Source organism: Barbus barbus, assembly GCF_936440315.1.
Source record: "Barbus barbus genome assembly, chromosome: 15".
NCBI lineage: Eukaryota > Metazoa > Chordata > Actinopteri > Cypriniformes > Cyprinidae > Barbus > Barbus barbus.
In genome coordinates this window covers 21,091,023-21,116,896 of record NC_136743.1, presented here as the reverse complement: position 1 = coordinate 21,116,896, position 25,874 = coordinate 21,091,023, and the positions used below count along the sequence as shown (strand labels likewise).

The following is a 25,874-nucleotide window of genomic DNA, read 5'->3' as shown; positions in this document are numbered from 1 at the left end:
ACAGTGTGGTCGTGTCTTTTCAGGAGACTTGGGTTAAATGTGAGTGTTAATATTACTTTTAAAATGTTTTTATGAACTTTTTCAATCGTTTTGTTTACATGAACTTTCCATGGTGGAGGAGAAACCTCCTAGGTTTTATTTGTTCATATTTTGAAAGTTTATCAAAAGTTTTACAGATTTGGAACAACACGCTGATGAGTAATCTGCAAAGATGGCAGACTTTTAATCTTTGGCTAAACTATCTCTTGAAAGCTAAACATAAACTGAAAGCCAGAAAACTTTGTATTTCACAAGGTCTGTAATAGTCATTTATGCTATATGTAACTGAATGAAGCCAGCGCTGACACCATGGTCCTTCTACTCTTTAGGGGAATTTTTAACCAAGGCTACCTTTGTCCTAAATGCGGAAACGGGGCTCATAAGGGTTGTCTTGGAAAACTAGGAGCCTGTGGAAGGGCAGGTAATGGTCAGTAAAGAGCCTCTGCATTAACCAAGTTGGCATTTCACTGTTCAAAGAATTATATGTATTCCTGGAATTTATACCCAGATAATTTCAGATTCTTTTTTATGTCAGGGATTCATGGGTTTTGAGACATACCATAAATATTTCAGTGAATGTTATGTTACTGTCATACCAAATATGAAGGTAACAGAGATTGAATATTCCTTTACTATAGGAATAAAAGCTTGGATATGAATGCATGTATGTATATATTATTTTCACTGCAGGCCGTGAAAATAAATCTGCATTGTTAATCCTTTTGATCTTTTATTTTAAAAATCCCGAAAAATCTAACCTTTCATTGGAGAATAAGAATTTAAAATGGGGGGAAATATCATTATGAAATAAATGTTTTGGACACAATTAATGGTACCCTTTTATTTAATACTTTTTGAAACCTCCATTTGCCAAAATAACAGCTCTGAGCTTTCTCCTATAATGCCTGATGAGGTTAGAGAACACCTGACAAGAGAACATTCCTTCATCCAGAATCACTCCAGATCTTTAAAATTCCCAGCTCAGTGATGGTGCTTACTCTTCAGTTCACCCCACTCCTTTTTTATAGGGTTCAGGTCAGGGAACTGGAATGGCCATAGCAGAAGCTTGGTTTTGTGCCCAGACACCCATTTTTGTGTTGTTTTTAATTATTTTTAATTTAAATTATTTGATTTTTATCTGTTTGTATTTGATAGAATCAAATATGCCATGTGTCTAAACCAGATGTAAAGGACCTCCAGCAAAAATATAGGCCCACAACATAAAAAATACAGCAGTATTATTGTACACATGGGGTACATTTTATCCCTGTGTTTACCAAACCCATCTTGAGTGTGCTGCTAAAAAGCTTTTTTTTTTTTTTTATAGTTACATCTGACCATAGAAGCCAATCCTGTTTGAAGTTCCAGTTGTGTCTGACAACTGAATATGCTGGGGATGAGAGCATTTTTTTTTTTAAACCCTCCCAAACAAAATCTTAATAATTGCCCTGATGGTGGAAATGGGAATTTCTTAATAATTCCTAATTTAGTTCCTAATAATTCCTAATTTAGTCACTTTCTACTTTGTGAAGCTCAGTTATCTTTTGCTGCACATCAGAAATATATTCTTTGGTTTTTCTCATTGTGATGGATGATTAAAGGGAATTTGGCCTTTGTTTTCCCCCTATTTATATTCCTGTGAATCAATAAGCCATGGCTGAATAATTTCATGTTCATAATGACCCTGGTGTGCTCAAAATTGTAAATATGAACGGGAATATACTTCACAGATAATTTACTCATAATACATTCTAGGGCTAGTCTACCAGTAATTGTGCCCAACGTGTATTTGAGAAAAACATGTATTTCATAATTAGATTTTCCCCCATTTCAATTGTTTTAGTTCAATAAAAGGTTAGATTTTTGTGATTAAAAAAAAACAAAGATCAAAAGGATTACTAATACAGGTTTATTTTATTTTCAAAGCCTTCCTTTATATATGTATGTATGTGTGTGTATGTATGTATATATATATATATATATATATATATATATATATATATATATACATACACACACACACACACACACACACACACACACACACACACACACACACACACACACACACATACACAAAGGGAATAGTACAAAGCAGCAACAACAACAATGTTAACATAAACAAACAAACCAATAATGATAAATTAAAGAACAGAAAAATCTGTGTGAATGTCCCCTTAGTGTGGCTCTCTAGATATAAAGCAAATGATTCTACTGTATTTACTTGCTGTCTAAACTTTAGACTCTAAAATAATGCCACAGAGTTGTTATTTGTACATGTACAGCCTTTTTGCTGCCTTTACAATTTTTTCTTTTACTCTTTCATCATGATTTCAGGTGCTGCTGTTCAAAAACCACAGGTGAAACCACATACAAATTCATCTAAATAATTTGTCCATATAATACACTTCAAAGATGGTATTTCCAGACTGCAATATAAAATGATCTTCCTTTATGGCTATTTGGAAGAATCCAAATAGTAAATTATTGTATAATGCTGTCTGAAGTATATTTTCATTTAAATGCATGTTCATTCTACTGACAGAATGCAGTCTTAACGCCTGTTTCACACATACTCCGTTTGCAGTGCGTTTGTGGTGCGTGTTTTTTTCCGCACCCATGTTAACGGATTAAAGTCTTCACACTGCACGCGGTTGCGGTCCGGCAGTGTGTTCCAGGAGCCTGTAAATGTAGTAATTTCACAATAAATAGATATAATTAAAGTCTACTGTGTTTCACAGGCTTTTTGGCTAAGTTTAAAACAAATAAAAGTGCACTTTTAGAAGGCAACATGCACTTGTGTCTTGTGAAAAACAAAGTTCTTTAAGACCCGTGGGACTGTTTGTAATAAAGATTTAAATGTAAAAGGCACGAGAGCCAACTGTTTCTGTATGTGGTAAGTTTTAATTTAAAATATTTGTGAAAAGTAGGCTATATGCTGTGTTTAAATGTGTTTCCACTTGCTTGAGCAACTTAATATACAAATCTAGAAGCCAAATGCATTTAATACGTTGTTTATATTAAGTAAAGTAAAGTCGTGACGTATTGTCAAGTATGGTGACCCATACTCGAAATTGGTGCTCTGCGTTTAACCCATCCAAGTGCACACACACAGCAGTGAGTAGTGAACAAATCCACACACACACACACACACACACACCGTGAACACACACCCGGAGCAGTGGGCAGCCATGCTGCAGCGCCCGGGGAGCAATTGGGGGTTCGGTGCCTTGCTCAAGGGCACCTCAGTCGTGGTATTGAGGGTGGAGAGAGCGCTGGACATTCCCTCCCCCCACCTACAATTCCTGCCGGCCGGGGGCTCGAACTCGCAACCTTTCGATTACTAGTCCGACTCTCTAACCATTAGGCCACGACTTCCCCCAAAAAAAATTGAGTTTAAACGTGAATGTCTATGAAATATTGTGTAACTGTAATGTGATAAAAGAGAATCACAATGCTGAAAAAGAACTTTCAATATAGGCTAACAACGTTTGGATTTGAAATGAAAATAATGGATAAATGTTGTGTTTGTGGTAAACAGCCGCGGATCAGGAGCGGACTGCAAACGCGTCCTGTGTGAAAGCACAATGAGTGCTGCTTCTGCACCGCATACGTAACGCACACGGACCTCAGCAGACGGAGCATGTGTGAAACAGGCATTAATCAGGAATAACAGAATCGATGTTAGATTGTTTCTTTGTGTCATTGTTTTAATTCACTTTGACTCTTTTTACCAGTGTTGCAAAAAGCAGATACTAATAGCTGATTCATATCTGTTAATGATATCCTCTCCCTTCTCTTATTTCACAGAGAAAGACAACACCTAGGAAACAAGAAGACCGAGGTAGGTGTCTTTCTCTTCAGCATGATTCTGTATATAGACTGTGAAGTTGTCAAGACTGGTGCAAAACTCTTTTATATATTATTATTTTAAACATTTAATGTGCTACACACAGTCTTTTGATCCACATCATCAACCTTATTGTTGTTCATATGAGGAGGTTCATTCAGGTGCTAATTGCTGGGAGCTCAGTGAGTAAGTCTTTGAATTCAGATCCATGTGGCCTTCCCAATACACTGTGTATCATCAGAATGATGATGAGGATCAGGGTTATCTCCATTGTCATGCAATAATATTTGGGTAGTTGAAATACTTCTAGGAATTTTTGTACAGTGTGTAACTTACTCCATCTAAAACTATTTTAAACAGCAGTTATGATGCACTCGCTTTTATGACCTCATATTAATAAATAATTTGTACTTTTTCAAATTCATTTGTCACACCGCAGCACTGTTTAAAAGAAACAAGCAAAGGCCAAATAGTAGTAAAAATGGTGAGAAACTTAAAGAAAGTGCATTCATCTAAACTGTAAAGCCCATGGATTTATTGTTTGCCAGCTACACATTTACTATTGGTAGTGTACCGCAGCTCCTTCCTGCACCTGTTTAAATAATTCATTTTAGAACAAATAGTTTCAGGTAGAGTAACAGTTTAGCATGGTGTGTGAGATCTCTTTACTGTCTTGTCAAGTCAATAAGTCCATATATTAAATAAAAAAGTAAAAAAAAAAAAGAATTTAAATGATATATTGTTCAAATAAGAGTGATAACAGACTGTAATATGTAATTTAATAAAAAGGAAATTGTCATTGTTTTGTGTGCTATGAAATCAACATGCAACCAATACATTTTGTTGAAATCATTTACCTAAAAAAACTCAACATTTTCTATTGAACTGCATCACAGAATTTTCTGTTAATCACCAGTCATGATGATTCCCAGAACCATGTCACGATCATATGCGCAACCAAAAACAAAATGAGCAATCGGCTTGAAACATCACGTTTCTGGTAAGAAAACAATTAAATTAGTTTGAAAGTAAAGTTAGATGGCAACTGTGTGCCGACCTTGTTATGTGTTTTGTCATTCTCAGAAGAATTACTTGTAAACAGTCAGGAGAGATTCTCATTTTCCTCCAGAAACACTACCACATCATTTTATTTTCAGAATGGTGAAACTTCGTGCTCAGCTTAAACAAGTGCTGATTTTCAAAATTGCTGCCATTCGGTTTTGCTCTTCTGGGACTAAATAACAATCCTGAAATGCTGAAAAGACTTTCACATGCTGTCGAGGTTGGAAGGGGTGTCTTTATGTTGATGGGAAGTAGAAGTGATCAAAACAGTATATTATAGAAACGGAAAAAAATTACCTTGCTTATTTTGTTACTGTATAATTTAAATGATAAATTACCATTTTGACCAATGTGATACTTTTAAATAAGCTGACAACTGAAGTGATAGAAGCTTAGCTCACAGTCAAAGTCATTTTATAATCTTCGTTACTCATTCAGTAACTACAGTGGATTAAGTGCTTGTATTGAGAAAGTGTTATCTGAACACATTCATAAATGGATTCTTTCTTCTGGACGTCTAATGTTCAAACCAGTTTCAGCAGGTTGAACATTTTCTTGATTCAGGCAGCTGATAAACTGAAGATAACAAGTCAAGTTATAAGTTATCCAAGAAGACAACATGGGATATTCTCTTCTTCCTCTTCAATATCATCCTCAGTTTCCTCACATGGATAGGTTGTTTCAGGATTACTATCTGGAACACTTTTATAATCTGCTTTGAGAAAACTGTACTTGTATGTTATGGTTTAAGAATTTTGTCACAAATTTGACCCTCCTGGTGAACACCACATAAAACTCCTGGGATGCCAAATATTTATGATCCTTTTAGTTAGCTTCAGGCAAGGGCTGCTGAGCACCAGTCAAAGTTGCCAGGGTCAATTTAGTGGGCTGAAGTGGCAGGAAAACTCCTCCTTTGGGCTGTCCGTTATTGCCACTGCTGTACCATATTATTGTTCACGATTCAGAAGACCTAAACAGCCTAAATTGTGATCATTTTGTACAATATTGCTGTTTTACTATATTTTTGATCAAATAAATGCAGCCATGGAAAGCATGAGAGACTTCGGCGACACACGCATACATTTGTCACTACTATATCACTACCAGAAACATGCCTTGGCTGTCGCAAAATCAGTTCCTGGTTATAAAATGCCTATAGTTGTAAAAGTCACTGTAACTGTCATATTTAAATTAACTATATTAATCATGTCAAATGGCTTAATGATCACATAGTATTTAGCTTTTATACTGTATATGAAAGCAAAGGCAAGAAGCTTAGTTCAGTAACAGAGGATGCAGTTCAGTCTAGAGGCATAGATCTCCATAAACCTCTCCAATACATGTAAAACAACAGTTTTTACTGTCTACTTTAAGAACCGGGCACCTGGCAGTATTAAAAACAACAAGTTTATAGACTGGATACTAAGGAGCTGTTTTTATGCTAGGAGAAACCCCCAGCCTCAGTCTAAGGCTTCAGGGGGAGTTTATGTTGTTCCCCAGCCTTATTAACCGCCGTACACTGAGGCTCTAGAGTAAGAAACGGCCTCAGATGATTTCCTTCTCTGTCATTGGTTAGTGTCACTGCCTCTGATTTAGTGGATAAGGTTGTGGAAACTGTGCGTCACTTTATTTGTCCTTTGTGAAAGAGAGAAGTTTGAAAGGTCACCCACTGAGCTCCAGCACAATGCTGGAGTGGAGCAAAAACTGTGGTTGTGTTGCTTGATGTGAAATTCATTTTATAAACCATAACGGTTTATAAAATGAATTTCACATCAAGCAACTTCTCTTGTATTAAGTCTATCATAAGCATAAGCTTTCTAGCTTTATTTTTTTCTTTATTTGTATTTTATTTTGCCTAATTGCTCTATATCGGTTTCATAAGACACATCACTGGTTATCTTTTACATAATTCCTTATTGTACTGTAAACTTGTTTATTTGAAACTTGTTCTCAAACATTTGACGCATGTAATTTGGTGCATTCAATTAGAGAATGAGTTGGACTTGATTTGTTTCCATTGTGAATTATTTGCTGACTGTGAAAATTGGCTGTTAAGTACCAAAATGGAGTCAAGTGGTTGAAAAATGATAGGGCTGGTGATGGCAGCTAAAATCAAACCTTTTCAGAAGTGAAGTAGATCAAAAATCTTTTCTTTGGAATTATGTACACAAATGCAACATGCAAAATAAGACCAGGAACATGTTTTAGGAATAGTGCCAATATTTCTTGTCACATTTTATTTTTACAGGTTTGCCAAAAATGCTGGTCATCAGAGACTATTTTGGGGTTCCCAGTCCTCCGGGCGGACCGCCACTGAATGCTCAGATTGGTGATGTCATAGAGGTCATCTATGCCGATCCTCACAGCTCCTGGTGGGAGGTCAGATAAAGTACAGTAGAATTTTAACACCAAATACAATTCGGAATTGTATTCTGTGGTGTCATGGGACCCTGAAGCTTGATCACAACATATATCAAAGCAAATAGGGCACATATAACCTTTTCAACAAATATCTTATGACATTTCAACCAAATGATGAATGCAATAACCAGTATTTCAATAGCCAACTGCGCATTTAGGTTAATTATATATTTTGTATATATTTAAATAGTTAACTATTTTTATTTTGCAAGGATTCATTAAATTGATAAAACAAAATAAGAGGAAAGACTTCTACATTGTTGCAAAGGTTTTAAGTTAATTTTATATTACTGTATATAATTATTGTTGTTGTCTAGTTTAAGAAACAACTTGACTAAATAATCAATTCTTAAATCTCACAGCGCTATAATATATTTTTTATATTGTAATATTTGATTATTATTGAGCAGATATACTACTGTAAATACAAACACATCTGTACTCAACTGAGTACAACTTTAGTACAATATGCAAAAGTGTAAACTAAAAAATGACTGAAAACATTCCTTTTTTCACAGTGGTTTCTAATATGAACTGATACCTAAATGAGCCGTCAGATATAGTGACTACAGAGCAGTCTTTGTTCAGGGATGTTTCGGCATTGCCGTTTTGTCTATCTTATTGTCACAGACTGTTCCTGCGTTATTTATTTCTGGCTTTTGCCGGGCTGCTGTGGCTCTTTTTCTCTATGGTTTATGGTGGCACTAAAACCTCATCTTTCTCCTGGTGTTGCTCCAATCTGGCCGACGCGTCTCGAACAGCTCGGCGGGGAATAGACACTTAGCGAGATTTCCCATGCTTTATGCTGGGCCATTTCTGCCTGATGGCACACACCGAGGTAGAAAAAACCTTACAGTTCAAAAATGGATGCCAAGAGATTCACCGAGTCAACAGACTGAGACAGGCATCGGCTAGACGTACATGTCAGCCGTGGTTCTTCACGCACCATGCAGGTCATAGAGGGGAGCGAGAAGCGCTGCTGTTGAATGATAATGCACATCACTGGTTTATTTTATCTTGTGTGAAACGACACTTAACTCTTAATAAGGCTACTAAATCTTCAGGGTCCCATGACACCAAAGAATGGAATTACAGAGCACTAAGCATCCATCTCCCATGTTACTGGAAGACAATTATCTCTGTCCCGTTGCCAGAATAGTGCAATCGATCACTGTAATTTAATTTGATCCTTTAGGCTGCCAACTGTTTACTCTAATGGGGTAATAAGTTTAATCTTTATCATACGCTTATCTGTGGCATAGCAAATATAAAGGGCTTTCAAAAGCTATGGCGAAACATTATTAAGCCGAATAAATCATGAATACAGTTCCAGTTTGGAGCTCCAATCTAGTTTGGGGTAGAGGTGCATTTTTCTGAAATGAATTTCATACTTGTTAAAGATGATCTTAAATGGGGCCTGGAAATAAAAATATATATATTTTTCAGTATAGTTGTTTGAGAAGAGGCTCATTACACCCTCAGTCAAACCTTCAGCCAAACTCGCAATCAATCATAGGCTGCTAAATTTTGGCATCTGGTTCCACCGCATTCACAGCGCATTATAACCTCCCAGCTGTTGTTTCATACCGAGTCGGGGGGGAATTGTCGGTTTATATCCAAAAATATACAGATAATTGTGGCTGAAGCCATGCAAGAAACGAGCCTATTTTAAAACTGGCATCCGGCCTGCGATTGCTCAATGCAATCTATTGCACGAAGACATAATACGAAACTCAGGTCTAATGTAATTCATAAATCCAAATATGCTCGGAGCAGCAATATCAAACAATGGCTTATTGGCGAGTGTCGTGATTCACAAGGTTCTGCCGTGGAAGCTGTATGATTATTCAGCATTAGTTGATGCTTTCATTCTGATGCGTAACGGAGTTTAACCGTGGGTAGGGGCTGAACAGTAATTAACTGTGGCTCTAAATGAGATTCACTGCTTGTTGTGAGCTAATTGTCTTAGATTTATTAAAGCAAAGGGGAGGGGGAGCATCGCCTCAAGGCAAATATAATGCAATTAACAACCACACGTCTTGGCAGGGCAAAATCCTGACAGCGCAAGAGACCGGCTTCTTTCCAAGTGATGCAGTCAAACCCTGCCCATGTGTAAGTATGTATATTTGTATGACTTGCATAATCATTTTAATGCTGTTGATTTCTATTTGTGTGAACTATATATGTGGGGCAGTCGTGGCCTAATGGATAGAGAGTCTGACTTGTGACCCGAAGGTCGTGGGTTCAAGTCTCATGTCTGGCAGGAATTGTCGGTGGGGGGAGTGAATAACCAGCGCTCTCTCCACCTTCAATACCAGCAAGGCACCGAACCCCCAACTGCTCCCCGGGCTGCCCACTGCTCTGGGTGTGTGTTCACAGTGTGTGTGTTCACTGCTGTGTGTGTGCACTTGTATGGGTTAAATGCAGAGCACAAATTCATGGGTCACCATACTTGGCCACACTTCACTTTCACTTTTTCACTTTCACTATATACAGTACATCGGTGGCCAAAAGTTTTGAATAATTATGATTATTAAATGTGTTAATGTCATGGCATGGCCATGCATGGCTGCCTCTGGAACAGGCCCTCTCAACTTTACTGATGACTTATGCACACATCAGATAGAGGGATGAAACTCTAAAAGTGCTGAACTTCTTAGCTGGTCAAACATATATGTGTTGAATCACCCAATAATAAAATGTGACATTCTGTACTTTTGTCTCATATTCATCTTTTAATCATATTTGTAAATGTCTTGACTCCACAGCCAACAGAGCAATTTTTTCTTGACTGTTCCAATACTTTTGGAGGGCACTGTATAAGTATGGCGTTGTTTATAATGTTTCTCATCCTCAGGTACCAAGGACAGTCGACTATTCAGCTCAGCCCTGGTATGTCTCAACAGTAAATGTTTAATCACATTTATTCCAACATCCATATTACACAAAATAATCTGCACGACTGCGTGTGCTGAGTGTTGTTGTTTTGGTTTTAACCATGTGCATGTTGGCTTGTGCGAGCAGGTTCGCCGGGCCCGTGGAGAGGCACCACGCAGAGTCTGAGCTCATGGAGAGAGAGAACAGCACCTACCTGGTGCGAAACAGGAGCCGGGAGAGCAGAGAGTACGCTATCAGCATCAAGTACGTGTAGCTATTATCCCACTTCATATATCTGAGCCAGCGTGTTTTTATTGTTCATAAAATTGGCGTGACAGACAGTAGTGTGGTCCTTGCACGAACGTCCTTTTGCATGCAAAGCTTAGATTTCTTCATGCATTTCCTTCCATGAAATCCAATGCATTATGCATCATGGAATTTGCATACAGCTTTTAATAGTTGCGTGTCTCATGCTTAAACCAATCACAAGGTCTTTGTCAAAATATTTTATCCTCTGAATGTGTTGACCTGCGGTCAGGGACTGACAGCCCTGTTTCACATCCTTAGGTTATAGTTAACTCTCCACAACAAGCTCATAATTAAAGTTTAAAGGGAATTGTGGATTTTATATATCTGGTTCAAGGTAATGAAATAACCTACCACTAAACATCAGATCTTCTCCTTCTCATGAAGTCTTTAGATCCAGTTTTTATAGGAATAGTTCACCCAAAAATTGAAATTCTGTCATCATTCACTCAATTCACTTTTTAGGTGACGTGTCCCTTTAACACTCACTTTTTGCCCATCTGGAAATATTGACAATCTTGGAATGGTTACAGTGATTCTCTGCCATCTGCAGGTACAACAATGATGTTAAACACATTAAGATCCTCACCAAGGAGGGCTGCTTCTACATTGCTGAAAGCAGGACGTTCAAGACTGTGTTAGTAAGTGGGTTTGCGTTGCACAGAAGCAATGGTCTTCATCATCATTTGCTCCATTTATCATCACCGTATGAGTACATATGTAGGGTGCTATAATTTAGTGTCGCTAGCTGTGCTGCAGAGACCTGAGCTTTTTTTTATCAAAAAACAGAACATGTGCTGATCTGCATATTTCTGTATTTCATTAGCATAATTAATAATGGGAGTCCAGCTATTAATCCATCAGAGTCATCAATACTACTGCAACCTTGTTACGTTTTCTTCTAGATGGCTTTAAAATGATCAAGTATCCCTAATAAAATACACTGTGGTGACAACATGTACTGTAAGAAGGAAAGCTATAATGTATATAGTACTGAAAGATTATTAATTCATATATCATGGTACTCCAGGGTGTGTCAAAGAATAGTATTACCATGGTGCACATCCATAAAACAATGTATGTATGTTTTTGTAAATGTGAGCATCTACATGTAAGCAATTGTAGCTGTTCCACTAAGATAAAATAATGCAGGGTTTCCCAACTGCAGCTGTTGGAAAGGTAATAATAAATTAACTCATAAAAATGTAAAATTCAATTTTGTTTTATTAAGAGAGTTCAGGGAGGAGCACGTTCAGCACAGGTGGAGGATTTTCAGATAATCAGCTTAATTAGCATGATAGTACAAGTAAATATATATACAGCCAACTTACCTCTTTCCCACAACAGTTTTTCTGGCACCCCTCCTCACTCCTAACTATTCTTGTCCCAGCTTGGGGATAGGGGGAGTTCTCTGGGTTCGGGCTATATTTTGAGCTTGGAGGCCTCCCCTCGGACAGCACACTGTGAAGTGAAGTGAAGTGTGAACTCGTGAAAATAAATAATAAAATAATGAAAAATTTTAAATAATAAAAATGAAACACTTACTAAAAAGATGCTATATTTTGTTTGTTTACCTGCGTGCGATTTAACCATTAACCAACAAAAAAGAGAATTGTGAACATGAGAATGTGTTGATAATTATTGAAATATTTACTTAAAATTACAGAGGAACTTCAGGTAAATATTTTAGGTCACAGACGTTCAGCTGGCAAAATATTTTGGGAATCCCTGAAAAAAGCGTTTAAACTTGTGATTTTTTTTTCTGTCCAGGAACTGGTTGAGTATTACAAACAGCACTCTCTGAAAGAGGGTTTCCGTTCTCTGGACACTACTCTGCAGGTGCCCTATAAGGAGCTTGGTATTGGATTCACACCAGCTGGTGAGTATCGTACACCTTGTTTAAATTCACAATGAAAATATGATGACATTAGTTCAGCATAAAAACACATGAAATCTGATTTTTTTTTTTTTTTTCAAAATTTTATTCAAACCCCATATGGAGATGGTTTGAAGTGTAATTCCAATCAGATTTTGCTGATGCATCTCAGTCTGGATGCTCTGGCTGCTCAAATCGGATTTCAAATATTATTATCATTTCATCGTTCTTAATTTGACACACAACAATAATGTCAAACCGTTGATGGAAATGCAAGAATTATTTACAGTATACAGTATTCAAACGAAACCGAAGCTGGCTGTGACTATGGCACGAAACATCGCAATATATGCCAGTCTCCTCCGTTGCTGAGTTTTTCTTGTGCGGCAGAGAAGTTCTGCATCGCAACTCAATTGGGCGCTTATTTGGAGATCGAGAGGATGCACCTCTATTTTTCTTGCATCTGTTGAAAGCCTCATCAAAAAGTGGGTATGCTTGTGTCGTGCCATGCAGATAAGTTGGTTATGTCTAGACACAAAAATCAGATTTGATTACTTGCAATTAATAGTCAGCCTGAAAAGATCTGATTTGCCTGCAGTCTTGGGGTACTTGGACTTGAGACTTGGACTCGGATTCACTCAGACTTGGACATTTTGGACACATTTTGGACACAGAAATATTTCAGAGTTCAGACAAATTCAAGTCATGTGTAACATAAAAGATAAATAAGTACCAATGTAAAATGAAGATAAAACCCTCCCACTCCCACTCAAACTCAATTGAATAAAAACTCCACACTGACATTAGTCTCTTCTAGTCGTTCAGATTGACAACGACTTCTAGTAATGAAGTGACCAAAATTAATTTTCCAGTTAATTCAATCATTGCAACTAACAGGTCTATTCCGCCAACACCAAACACATTAACACTGCCATGTATATTGCCATGCTAAACTTTCTGAGAGTTGTCATGACAGAACAGTTTATGAAATGTAGTGAAGTAAAAAGAATGATATTATGCTTTGGAACGTAATGAAATAAGTAAACATTTGACAAAATAAAAACGTTCAGATAAAGTACAGAATCAAATACAAGTTCAAATACATACCACTGATGTGATATAATGCATCAAAGTACGCACTGCTGTAATCTATATCTAAACAAAAATGTTTTTAGCAAAACTGATTTGTTGCCAAAATAGACATATTAATTTGCACTAACAATACAGTTTAAAGAGTTACGGCCGGTTGCGCATGCAGTAACACTTGGGCATCCAGCAGCAGGAATGTCTACTAGCGGCTAACAGTACAGTGACCTGTCGTCCTTCAGCGATTAAAATCACCGTCAGTGTGAATGGGTCTTCAGACAGGTCCTCTTTTAATGCCAGGAGGCATAGCTGGCTCTCAGGATGTGTTTTTAGCTGGTGACTTGCTTATGCGTCCCGACACCTCTCAGGCTCTTTTGATTAAATATAAAGGTTGGGTGAAAACATAGTGTGTGCATATACACGTTACTTTCATAGTGTATAAACGTACGTGTTTACTTCAGCTCTCATTGCCCAAGATGGCTCATCAAAGAGACAGACAGATGCTGCGAAGCGAGTCGTACGCACTCGGCACCTGGCAGCAGGAAAATGGCTGTTTGTGTCTGGCTCAGCAGCTGCTGCTGCAGGCGATGCGGCGAGAGAGAGGACTCGGCTAAACAAGACGCTGGTGCTGTGCTCAAGTAGCACCGGCAATCTCTCTGACATGACATGACAGTTTGCTTTGAGTTACAGGAAAAAGCCATGATGGATGCTAAGCTCCCCCTCACCTGTAGGGACTCGGCTGCTTTTCTCTTTCACAGCTAAGAGAAAAAACAGTCGCTGCACTGAGAAATGAAAGGGCAACTAGTGGAGACACAGAAAGTCAGCTTTATTGAACAGAGAGAGACGTGTCACGTAGAAAAAGGCTTATCGAACGAATACGGCTCTGTTGATAGAAAGAACAGGATAGTGGGGATTGTGAATTGGGGATTTCGCTGTTCTATTTGTCCTTTTTTTCTTCAGCAACCTTGGCTTGTTAGAGGTGTTTATGTTCGACTGCCACTCTCAGTGATGCATCCTTTCACAAACCTCCGCAGAAAATCCGGGCCCTCAACGCATCCTGGGACAGCGCTCTCGCTGATGTGCCCCAAACCAAAACACACACAAATACTCTGACAGATCATTTGGCGTGTGGGCGCTGACACGTCTGCAGGCGTCGAGTGTTTGGTAAACACGTTGAACACAAAGGGAGATATCAGGGTTGTGTTTGATAAGCTAATGTGAGGAATGTTATTTACTTGACAGATAACGCATCGGTTTCAATTCTGACTATAGATATTCAAAGTGTGATTGGCTGCATGCTTTCTGCAGGTGATTTCTGAGTCACAGTGTCACAGTTAAAAGTAGTTGGTTTATCGCCCACTGCTTCGTTCCCCCCAAAGGAAATGCAAAGCAGGCAGGCAAACATATTGTGGATTTGACGTTTGCTAGTTTACATATTAGAAAGTCCTGGATGCTCAGATGGGCGTTCAGATGGTAACGGGACTCACGCTCTGTATGAACGCTATCACAGCTGTGTCAGTGACAGGGCCAGGAACACACACTCATGTGTTCTTGGCAAAAGCCACCAGAACACCTAGAGAAAATATTGTACAAAAAAAAAAATAATCGACACTTACAGGAATATGGGTAGCCTATACAATTTTCAAGCTCTGATGCTTTTTTTTTTTTAAATCTTATCCCAGCTGCTTCTGCCCAAATAATACAATAATTCTGTGGAACATGAAAGAAGGTATTTTGAGAAATGTGTTTTTGTCCATATAATAAAAGTCAATGGTGTCCCAAATAGGGCTGTGCAATAAATATATGTCCATATTTATTTTAAAAAATAAATCCATGGTACCGGTATTAATCTAAATTTCAATGTTTCGATGTAGCCAGTATGTTTTAGACAATCAGATGTGTGTCACTAAAAAAGTCTGCATATTCTCTTTGTGAAAGAGTACCACAGTTGATGATAATATTGCAATATTATTAAAACATGACATTGGTAATTTATTATTATTATTATTATTTTAAGAAATATCATACACCCAATACATTTTTGTTTATTTTAATTTATTATTAAAATTTATATTTATAATTAAAATTTACACATTTATAAATAAATAAAATTAAGTTATTTGTTTATTTAAATTAATATATTTTAATTTATTCAGTATACAAGTTATTTAAAAAAAATAAAATAAAAAATAAACAAAACATTAATGCAATGCTTTTTTTGTTAATTATATTTTTTATTTGTTTATAATTTAAAAGATGCATTAAATTGATCAAAAGTTACAGTAAATGCATTTATAATGTTACAAAAGATTTCTATTTCAAATAAATGTGGTTCTTTTGAACTTATTTTCATCAACGAATACTGAAAAAATGTATCATAGTTTTCACAAAAATACTGAGCAGCAAAACTGTTGTTTACATCTAAAGCTATGTTTATATTCATATTTGAGGTCTAACAAACATTTGGGATGCATTTCCTTCCCCACTGATTGTATGAAATTAATATTGTATATTATATACTGAATAATATATTTTGGGCAGTATTATTGCACAGCCCTTGTCAAAAACAACAATGGACCTTATTGATTTATTTTATGTACATTGAGACATCTTGTGTGAAACTTTTATATTAAATATTTCAAGGAGGGAGCTCATTCGCCCAGTGCTGTGTGGAGTTCTTTATATCAGCTTGTTTGTTTGTTTGTTTTGTTGAAAATGTCTCCGTTAAGATCTCTGGGTTTTTGTGTTCTTATTTTCTTTGCTCTGCCTCGGCTTGGATCCTAAGCTCCAGTGCTGTGTGGGCTTTCCGTTTTGAGTTCCACCAGCTACAGTTTTGTTCCTCCCTCCCCCTCACCCTTCTGGTCAGGTACAGCTATCAGTCACCTGTCTTATTCATTTCCCCCTCTAGCCATCTCAGTCTCTTCTCCCTGTGTTTGCTTCAGCTCTCTCTGTAGTGTATGTGTGCTTTCTGAGAGCTGCTGAGAAAAGTGGATCTGTGAAAATGTCTGTGCATGATGCATTTGTGCCAAAATCCCCAATCATCTTGTTGCATCATCATGTTTTGTCCTACTTGGCATGTCTTGTGGAAACATTGGTGTCTCACTCTTTTTGTCTTTTTTATAACAACTTGTTTTTGTCCCCTTCTCCCTCAGTTTTGACCCCGAGAGTGCTTGGCATTGCACTGGCACGATATGATTTCAGCTCCAGAGATACACGGGAACTCTCTCTGCAGGTGGGCGACCTGGTGAAGATCTATATCAAGTGTACCAATGGATGGTGGAAAGGTGAAGTCAATGGCCAGGTGAGGAAAACCACTCTTATACACCATTATTCACTTGAAGCGCAAGTATGAATGCAGTTCTCTAGAAGTTTTGGTGCTTTCATGTTTATTTAGATAGTGTGTAGCTTTTCTTCCAACCTTGCACAACATGGAACTGAACTCTTGCCCTTCCATGCAAATCACAGTTCATGGTCACACGAATAAATAAATAATAAAATATATTAAAATAGAAAAAACTTTATTTATATATTTTGCAATAGTACTGTTTTACTGTATTTTTGATCAATGAAATAAAGCCTTAATGAGAGAGAATTTTCAAAAAATAAAAAATATTACCAACCCCCAACTTTAATGTATATATGTAATATTTTTTTAAAAATAAATATTTTAGAAATTATATTTTAACTCATCTTAAACATATTAATGATGCAGTAATGAATATGGTCATGTGCTTCAGGCCTTTTGATTTACTTATGTTATAATATATCAGTGGTACTCATGTTCATGGTAAAACATTTTTTGAAACGTACCCAGATCCATGACATAGCAATACGGATGTGTGAGACTGTGACTGACATTTGAGATTGAAATTAGATTTTAGCCTAGCATTTCCCTGCAATATAGCTAATCTTAACTCTCCAAGACACCTGAATCTTTCCTCAAACCTTATTACATTCGCTTGTGTTCATTTCATATGCTCAAGTGCGTTTCTAAGAGAGATGATTAACTGGAAGTGATGACAGAAGATGGCAGAATGACTCTTAATGATTCTTCTGCATATGTCATTATCAGATCTGAGACAAGAGCTCTCAAACTATAGTCACGAAGAAGAAGAGATACGCTCGAGTGTTAGTCTTCAGTAATGTTCACTGATGCTGTTTATATTACAGGTGGGATGGTTCCCTTCAACTTATGTGGAGGAAGAGGAGTGATCAGTGCAGGACGTTATCCTCTCTATGCTGCGACAGTGATAGGCCACTTGTTGGCTTTGGACAAGAAACGGAATAGCGAACAGTGCACTCTTATTTGAGCGAAGCACCACAAACACAGCAATTATCAGCCTCCTCTAATGGGATCCGGTGGACTGCGGTTGAGACCTGCAGCGTGATGCATCCGAGGCCCTGTCGGCTTTGACATTCAGTCCAGACATCTCTTTCTCTCACTCTTTTCCTCCCTCTCACCCTGTCACCTCCTGAAATCTTCACACAAGGCCTGGGGCCCCCCTCTCTCTGCCTGTTTAAAATTTAAACTCCATTTCTGTGCTTTGCCGGACCTCCCATAAACTCAGGAGTGGCACGCAGAGAGAAAAGCCCTGAGCTGGCCGTTTTTTCCCTCCACTCGGCTTTCAGCTCACCTTGTGCTATAATTGATGATTTCATTCACCCATCTGACTCAACACAGTTTGGCTGGGGCGAGATGGAGTGCCGCGCTGTCACGAAGCCTTCCTCCCTGCCTCCTCCTCTTCAGCCCTGATAACACTTAGTGGCGCTGCTCTCTCAGGGCGCTCGGAGCACTGCACGGTGACAGGAGGTCTGTCGTTCAGTGCGATATCCATCTTAGCCGGACTAACATGCTGCGCTGTGATCAGTCATTGCTCTGTCTGTTTCTGAACCTCAGGTGCTCCCAAGCAGAATGTTGGCACTGATTTTGGACTGAAGTCAATTTCTTCTCTTGTCATGCAATGGAACGACTTGTTAATGCTGTGGTGTTTGGGACACTAAGGCTCCTAGACAATGCAAATTTTTTTTGGCGAGGTTTATGCCTCTTACAAAAAAATCTGCTAAAGGAAAAATACAAAATACAATACTGTTCAAAAATTTGGGGTCAGTACGATTTTATTTTTGAAAGAAATGAATGCTTTTATTTATCAGGGATGCATTAATTTGAGTAGCAATATGTTATGAAAGATTGTATTTCAAAGAAATGCTATTTTATTGAACTTTCTATTCATTTAAGAATCCTGAAAAAATTGTATTATGGTTTACACAAAAATATTAAGACGCACAAATGTTTTCGACATTGATGATAATTAGAAATGTTTCTTCCAGCATAATAATTTCTGAAGGATCACATGACACTGAAAACTGGAATACATTACATTGTCAGATATGTTCAAATTAAAAAAGGTACAGTAAATGTAGTTATACAGTATGTTATACAGTATAACTGTATAAAAGTAATTTTTTTAAACTTTTGAAAAATCTTACATACCCCAAACTTTCGAATGGTAGTATATGTTTAAAATAGTTTCTCTGAAAATAAGTATTAATATTGTGTCATTTTACTTCTCAGGTATGTTTATTTTGTTATGAGGATTTGTAATTTTTTTTTTTTTTTACTGGAAAACAAGACATAAACACTGATATAGAATAGGAATTTTGCACCGTAATAGATATATCAGCTCCCCTTGAATTTGGTAGGGAATTTTTCTCTCAGATGAACTTTTGTTTAAAATAGTTTTGTAAGTTGTGTGTAAAGGAAATTGCTCTTTAAATGCACACACATTTGTTACAAGCTGCTTTTTTGCTAAAATCTAGTTTTCTTAGCCATACAAAATTTTTTTGTAAATATATATACTGTGTACAGGGTCCAAACATAAGATTTTGCCATGTTTGCCAATGTTGTGAGAAAATTGTACTACTTTGAATATTTTTTTTCTACCCATTACAGTGGCAATATTTTAGCTGTTTTTCCCCCCTTGTATATTTGTTTTTTCTTGCGCGAGTCCTAATATTGTTCCTCACATTTGTTTTTGTTTTTTTTGTGAGAAATATACTAGCAATTTTACTTCTCATGGCAAAAATAAACTTCTGATGGTAAATGTTTAAAATATGCATAATGTTGCAGTTCCTAATCAAGTTATGGCCAACTTTACATGAGATCAGTGTCCTCCAGCTATAAAAGTACACAAATCTCAATACATCAATATATTAACATAACTGATATTTAGACCGTTTTCCTCCATATCCTTTCCATCCAGTTAGTTGTTTGTTTCCCTTTAATAATCCCTTTAAGCCACTTCCTTTGTGACATCATCCACCAGGAAGTGACATCATTCTGGAGGGACAACAACAGCACAAATATAAGTATTAATGATGGATTTAATTACTTTTTGTTTGATTTGACATTTTTGTTTTGTTTGTTTGTTTTGCTGGTTTTTCTCACTCTGAATTATTCAATCCTAATTACTTTCTAGTTAACTTAATGAAAGCTACCTCTCAGTCTCTTACTGAGAACAAACTAACCCAGTAACACTTGTCAGTTCTCCTAAATCTCCACAAATAATGTAAGTGGGACTTATATTTTCATATATCTCCTGCATTTCAATATGTTTCCAAACAAACTGTTTTGATTTTGTTCTCTTTTCAGAATTCCAGTGTTTTCGTCACAAATTCCCACTAATGCTCTTAAATCATCTTAAGACAGTAGGATCCGAGTAGGAACAGTAGTTGAGATTTAACCTGAGGGATGCTCAGAAAAGGCCATGAGGGCCGCGCTGCAGCGTAGCAGTGATTGATGGCCAGCCTTGTTTGCCAGAGGATGGAAGCAGGTCTATCTCTCTCCACTTCAGAAAGGTGTGAACTGACAGCAGGAGACTTCAGAGAAAAAGAAAGAGACAGAGAGAGAGAGACAGAGCGAGAGAACATCCCTCAGTCCTATGACCTGAAAGTGTCACCTCTTGGTGTTGAATACGAGACAGGAACGGGTGAAGAGTTATGGGTGTGACTTACCTCATCACACTGTCTTTACCAATTCAGCAACTGTAGATGGGGAGAGTGGGAGGGAAACTCAATAAAGCCCTGTACTGTATGTCTGATAGGACTGAGATTGAGCACCTCAAGGACTTCATCAGCACTACTGAGTAATTAAACACTTGCAGATCAACGCTGTTGAAGGGAACACATCCTGAGTGGACCACAATGAATCCCCCCAATCCAACCTTGGACAGGTGTCCTCATGCACTCATTGGCCCTTTGGGCTTTGCACTTTGTAATACATCTGCCATTAAGCCCACAAAGAGAAGTTGCGATGCATTGCAAATGCATAGTGCAGTTGTACACAATAGCGGTAACAAACCTCAGTACTCAAGAGGGTTCTGTGTACTATTACTCAACTGCTGCTCCACTGTAGTTAAAAAATTATTACAAAAAAAAGAATCAATTAACAGTTCAGAAAACAAAACCTTAATATTTTGTAACGTACAGAGTGTTGTAGTGTTGGGCGTGCAACAGTGCAATGTTTCCTGAAGCTTGAAAACCTTTGCAAACCTTTTGTTTCAAATCAGTGGTTCGGAGCACACATTAAACTGGCCAAGTCACATCATTTCAGCAAACAGGGCTTCATTACGTCAACTGTTTCAATGAAAATTTTTTAATGGTTTCCTGCTAGAGAGCAGTGCCTAACCAATGAACCATGGCCTAATTGTTTTAGCAGGTTTCTGGTCAGCTTCATGATGTTGGTTCAGTTTTAATTAATTTTAATAAACATGCAAATATAATAAAAAGGGAGAGGGATAAATAATAGCTTCTGATTGGCCTAGCCAAATCCTGCCTGTAAACACATCAAACAAGAACTACAAATGAAAGAACAAATTGTTTAAGATAATATATATTTAACGGAAGTTTTGATTTGTAGATCACATGTTTGAAAAAATTTGCAATTGATTTGTAAAATGTTTTATTAACACTTTGGTTGTGTTCACATTACAATGTTTTGCTTTTATAATGTTTTGACCACCAGTGTGCAGCTTCGTAACAGTGAATCATTTTACAAAGGAATTGGTTTAATTGATTCAAAGTTTTTGTTTCTGCCATGACTGCACTATTTTGTATTTTTTGCCCTGTCGATTAAAACCATTCCCAGTGATGCGGACAAAATATCAGCCAATCAAATTTAAAAACCAGAGCTAACTGCAACAGAATGCAACAATGTATACTTGGAACAATACAATGGATACTTCATAGACATATTTTCTAAACATTTGTCTATCAAAAAAAAAAATATATATATATATATGTGTATATATTCCACACAATAAATATTAATTTTTGTTTAAATCACACTTTTTGATGACAATACTTTAATAGCAATTTTAATGAAGAATTCATAGTTTTCATAGACAATGTTAAAACAAATGTTTATCTCATCAGTTTATTAAGAAAGTATAACCACAAAACCTCAACCTTTCCCAGGCTCTACTAGCAAACTAGCATTCTTCTATCTCACACTGTTAGCAAAACTTGACAGGATGTCCCTCCATCAAGAAAGTGTCATTTCTCGCCATCTGGTTTTATTGATTCTGTCTTCACACTTTATTTTTTGCACCCTGATATTTCCCCCAGGCCTCTTCCTCTCACTCTCCAAACATAGCAAGTTAGACACACTTGTGTTTAAGTTATTTGTATGTTGTTGTTGTTTTTTTCCGTATGATTCAGCTCTTGTTGCACTTACAGAAAGTCTCCCTTGCGCTCTAATACCACTACATGTTTTCAAAAGAGGATAAATGCTTTCATTCTAGGCACAGGGATCTGGGGCACAATATATTATTTATAGTCTCAGTTGGTGTGATACATAAATAATTTGTTCCAGAGGGCTGGTGGGGGTGGCATTGGGGGAGGTGATTTGCAATTTAAGTCTGGAGATGAAGTTCTTATGCCGTTGAGCTACTATTTAAAATACAAACCAGTGCTATGCCATGCTAGCAAATCAAAGGGTGGTTGCAGTGCACCATTTAAAGAGATTCGGGGGTGGAGACTCTAAATGATTCACAATATGCAAAACGGATTTCATAAGAACGCAAGAGTGCTTATGATTGGTTAAGCCGTTTGGCTGGCAATTAGTGAATTTGTAAAGGCGCATTTGTATAGCAGGGTTAAGGCTGCCTCGTGAAGGCTCTGAGCCGCCTCGGAATTCTGTGTAAAGACACAGTGACGCATAAAAGCAGCACTGAAATGTGAAGCTCTGACCAATCTTAGCCCATAGTATCAGGTCATGACAGAGAAAATATTTCATGAATGTAATTAATATCTAAAAAATTATAATTCAAACTATACATTTCTTTTAATTGAAGCATTTTTGGTTTCTTACTTTCATAACAATTCCTGTGCTAATTTATTAACTAACATGAACTAACAATGAAGAACATTTTTTTTACACCATTTGTTAATGGTACAGTTCTTAACAAAAATGTTCATGTTAGTTCATAGTGCATTACTTAATGTTAACAGACACAGCTTTTACTGTTAGTTCACTAATGTAGATAACATAAAAAGTGTTAACTAATGAAGCTAAAATGAAACCTTATGGTAAAGTTGTGGCCTAATGGTTAGAGAGTCGGACTCATAATCCAAAGGTTGCGGGTTTGAGTCTCGGCCGGCAGGGATTGTAGGTGGGGGGAGTGAATGTCCAGCACTCTCTCCACCCTCAATACCACGACTGAGGTGCCCTTGAGCAAGTGCTCCCTGGTGTGTGTTCACAGTGTGTGTGTGTGTGTGTGTGCACGTTGGATGGGTTAAATGCAGAGCACGAATTCCGAGTATGGGTCACTGTTCTGCCTCTGTTAGAGGCTGTGTACAATTTATGATAGACATTTGCATTTACCAATATTATATTTTTGTGATACTTTAATGTTCTGCATAAGTTTATTTTTGCCTGCCTTTATAATGTTCTGCATAAGTTTATTTTTGCCTGCCTTTATTGTGTAAGTTCTTGTGAGGACTCTTATTTTGAAGGGTTTCCGCGAGTCACGCACATTAGCTAACAGAAAGCAGCAAACTCGTGACGCAGCAAGCCTTGACATGTTTGTGACACATTTAAATATCACATTTAATCCTCCTCCAAGGTATTTGACAGAACCAAAAATGATAACAAACCTGCCATGTCCTTCGAGGATGAGACATTCTTGAAGATCATGCAAGCAGAGTTCCACCAAGACGAACAGAAAAACTGGGTCGCTCCTTTGCCATTCAGGTCACCCAGACCATTACTCCCAAATAATCGGGAACAAGCTTTGTCTCGCCTTAATTCTTTGTGTCGCACGCTGAGTAGAAACCCTGAGATGAAGGAACAGTTTTCTGCCATCATGGAGAAACTCTTTCAGAACCACCATGCAGAAAGCGCACCACCTATCCACGAGGATGAAGAATGTTGGTACTTACCCATCTTCGGAGTATATCATCCGCAAAAACCGGGACAAATACGGGTGGTATTTGATTCCAGCGCGCAACACCAAGGTATTTCTTTAAACAACGTGCTCCTCTCAGGCCCTGACATAAACAACTCGCTGTTAGGTGTGCTTCTACGGTTCAGGAAAAATCACATTGCAATTATGGCAGACATCCAACAGATGTTCTATGGTTTCCTGGTGAAAGAGGACCACAGAAACTATTTGAGATTCCTCTGGTACAGCGACAGCAACTTGAACAAGGAGGTGGTAGACTACCGTATGAGGGTACATGTTTTTGGAAACAGCCCTTCCCCGTCAGTGGCTATATACGGTCTAAGGTTAGCTGCACAGCGAGGTGAACAAGAGTACGGAACTGACACTTCACACTTTGTTAACAGGCACTTCTATGTGGACGACGGCCTCATGTCCTTTCCCACAGAAGCTGAAGCGATCGACCTGCTCAAGCGCACTCAAGAATCGCTTTCCAAGTCGAATATTAAGCTCCACAAGACACCTCAAACAGTGTCAAAGTCATACAAGCTTTCCCACCGGAAGATCTTGCTTCTGGTCTCCAAGATCTGAATTTTGGAAATGAGAGTTGGCCTACACAAAGAAGTCTGGGTTTGTACTGGGACATAAAAATAGATACTTTCACCTTCAAAGTTGCAGCAAACGACCAGCCCTACACTCACCGCGGAGTGCTCTCTGTCGTGAATAGCCTCTTCGACCCTTTGGGCTTTGTGGCACCAGTGACAATCCGGGGCAGAGCGTTAGTACGTGAGCTGACCAAAGAGGTACATGATTGGGACACGGTCCTTCCTGAAGAGAAGAAAAACATGTGGGAGCAATGGAAAACCTCACTTCAAAAGCTAAGTAACCTTTGCATCACACGCACATACCTACACCATTCACTTTCTAACACTTCATACACTGAGTTGTGTGTTTTTTCTGATGCCTCGAGCTGGGCCATAGGGGCTGTGGCTTACCTCAGAGCTCTGACTGATGAAGGCGAAGTCAAAGTGGGATTTGTGCTGGGCAAAGCAAAGCTGTCCCCTCGTCCTGAGCCTTCTATCCCTCGTCTGGAGCTGTGCGGTGCAGTGCTGGCTGTAGAGATGGCTGAACACATTCTCGATGAGCTAGACCACAAGCCAAATGCAGTGAAATTCTATTGTGACAGCAAAGTGGTCCTAGGATATATATACAATCAGTCCAGACGCTTCTTTGTTTATGTGCACAACCGCGTTCAGCAGATACGTCAGTCGACTTCTCCAGACCAGTGGAGTTATGTGCCCACGGTTCAGAATCCAGCTGACCTGGCAACAAGATCCGTGGTTACGTCACAGCTGAACGACACCATATGGTTCACAGGACCCAGCTTCCTCTACCAACCGCCCCAAGAGCAACAGTGTGAGTCCTTCGAACTAGTTAATCCTGAGACAGACGCAGAAGTCAGACCTTGTGTAACCAGCTTCGATACTCGAGTTGAAAGAAGTCTCTTTTCGGAACGGTTTCAACGCTTTTCTACCTGGGAATGTTTGCTAAGAGCGATTTCTTTTCTGATTCATCAAGCACGTTCTCACGGGTCAAGTTCCATCAGTACATCCCATACATGCAAAGGATGGCATCAGTGCAGCAAAATACACACACATGAAGAGCAGACAGCAGCAAAGAGACTAATACTTCTACACGCCCAGAAAGAACTATATCCCGAGGAGTATGCTGCTTTGCAGAGAAACGAACAAGTTTCACATTCAAGTGCACTGTGGAATCTCGACCCCTACATCGATGACGGTCTCTTAAGGGTTGGAGGACGTTTGAAACATGCTTCATTCGAGTCAGAGGTAAAGAATCCAATCATCCTCCCAAAGCAAAGTCATGTTGCTAAATTGTTGGTGAGTTACTACCATTCCAA

The 25,874-nt window shown here is 38.1% G+C and overlaps 1 protein-coding gene across 2 annotated transcripts in view; it reads left to right on the top strand.

Annotated features, from left to right (window-relative positions):
* Positions 1-19,631, top strand: part of LOC306881367 (guanine nucleotide exchange factor VAV3-like) — a 47,081-nt gene extending 27,450 nt beyond the window's left edge. The window contains exons 17-28 of one of the 2 annotated variants that reach the window (XM_079435446.1): positions 369-460; positions 2,377-2,399; positions 3,850-3,883; positions 7,200-7,330; positions 9,419-9,484; positions 10,230-10,264; positions 10,397-10,513; positions 11,109-11,196; positions 12,326-12,434; positions 16,303-16,383; positions 16,670-16,818; positions 17,688-19,623. In XM_079435446.1, the coding sequence (XP_079291572.1) occupies positions 369-460; positions 2,377-2,399; positions 3,850-3,883; positions 7,200-7,330; positions 9,419-9,484; positions 10,230-10,264; positions 10,397-10,513; positions 11,109-11,196; positions 12,326-12,434; positions 16,303-16,383; positions 16,670-16,818; positions 17,688-17,729 (967 nt within the window). In that variant the 3' untranslated portion in view covers positions 17,730-19,623. Of the gene's footprint in view, positions 1-368; positions 461-2,376; positions 2,400-3,849; positions 3,884-7,199; positions 7,331-9,418; positions 9,485-10,229; positions 10,265-10,396; positions 10,514-11,108; positions 11,197-12,325; positions 12,435-16,302; positions 16,384-16,669; positions 16,819-17,687 lie in introns of both variants that reach the window. The other variant, XM_079435447.1, reaches the window with a different exon arrangement.
* The last annotated feature ends 6,243 nt before the right edge of the window (positions 19,632-25,874 follow it).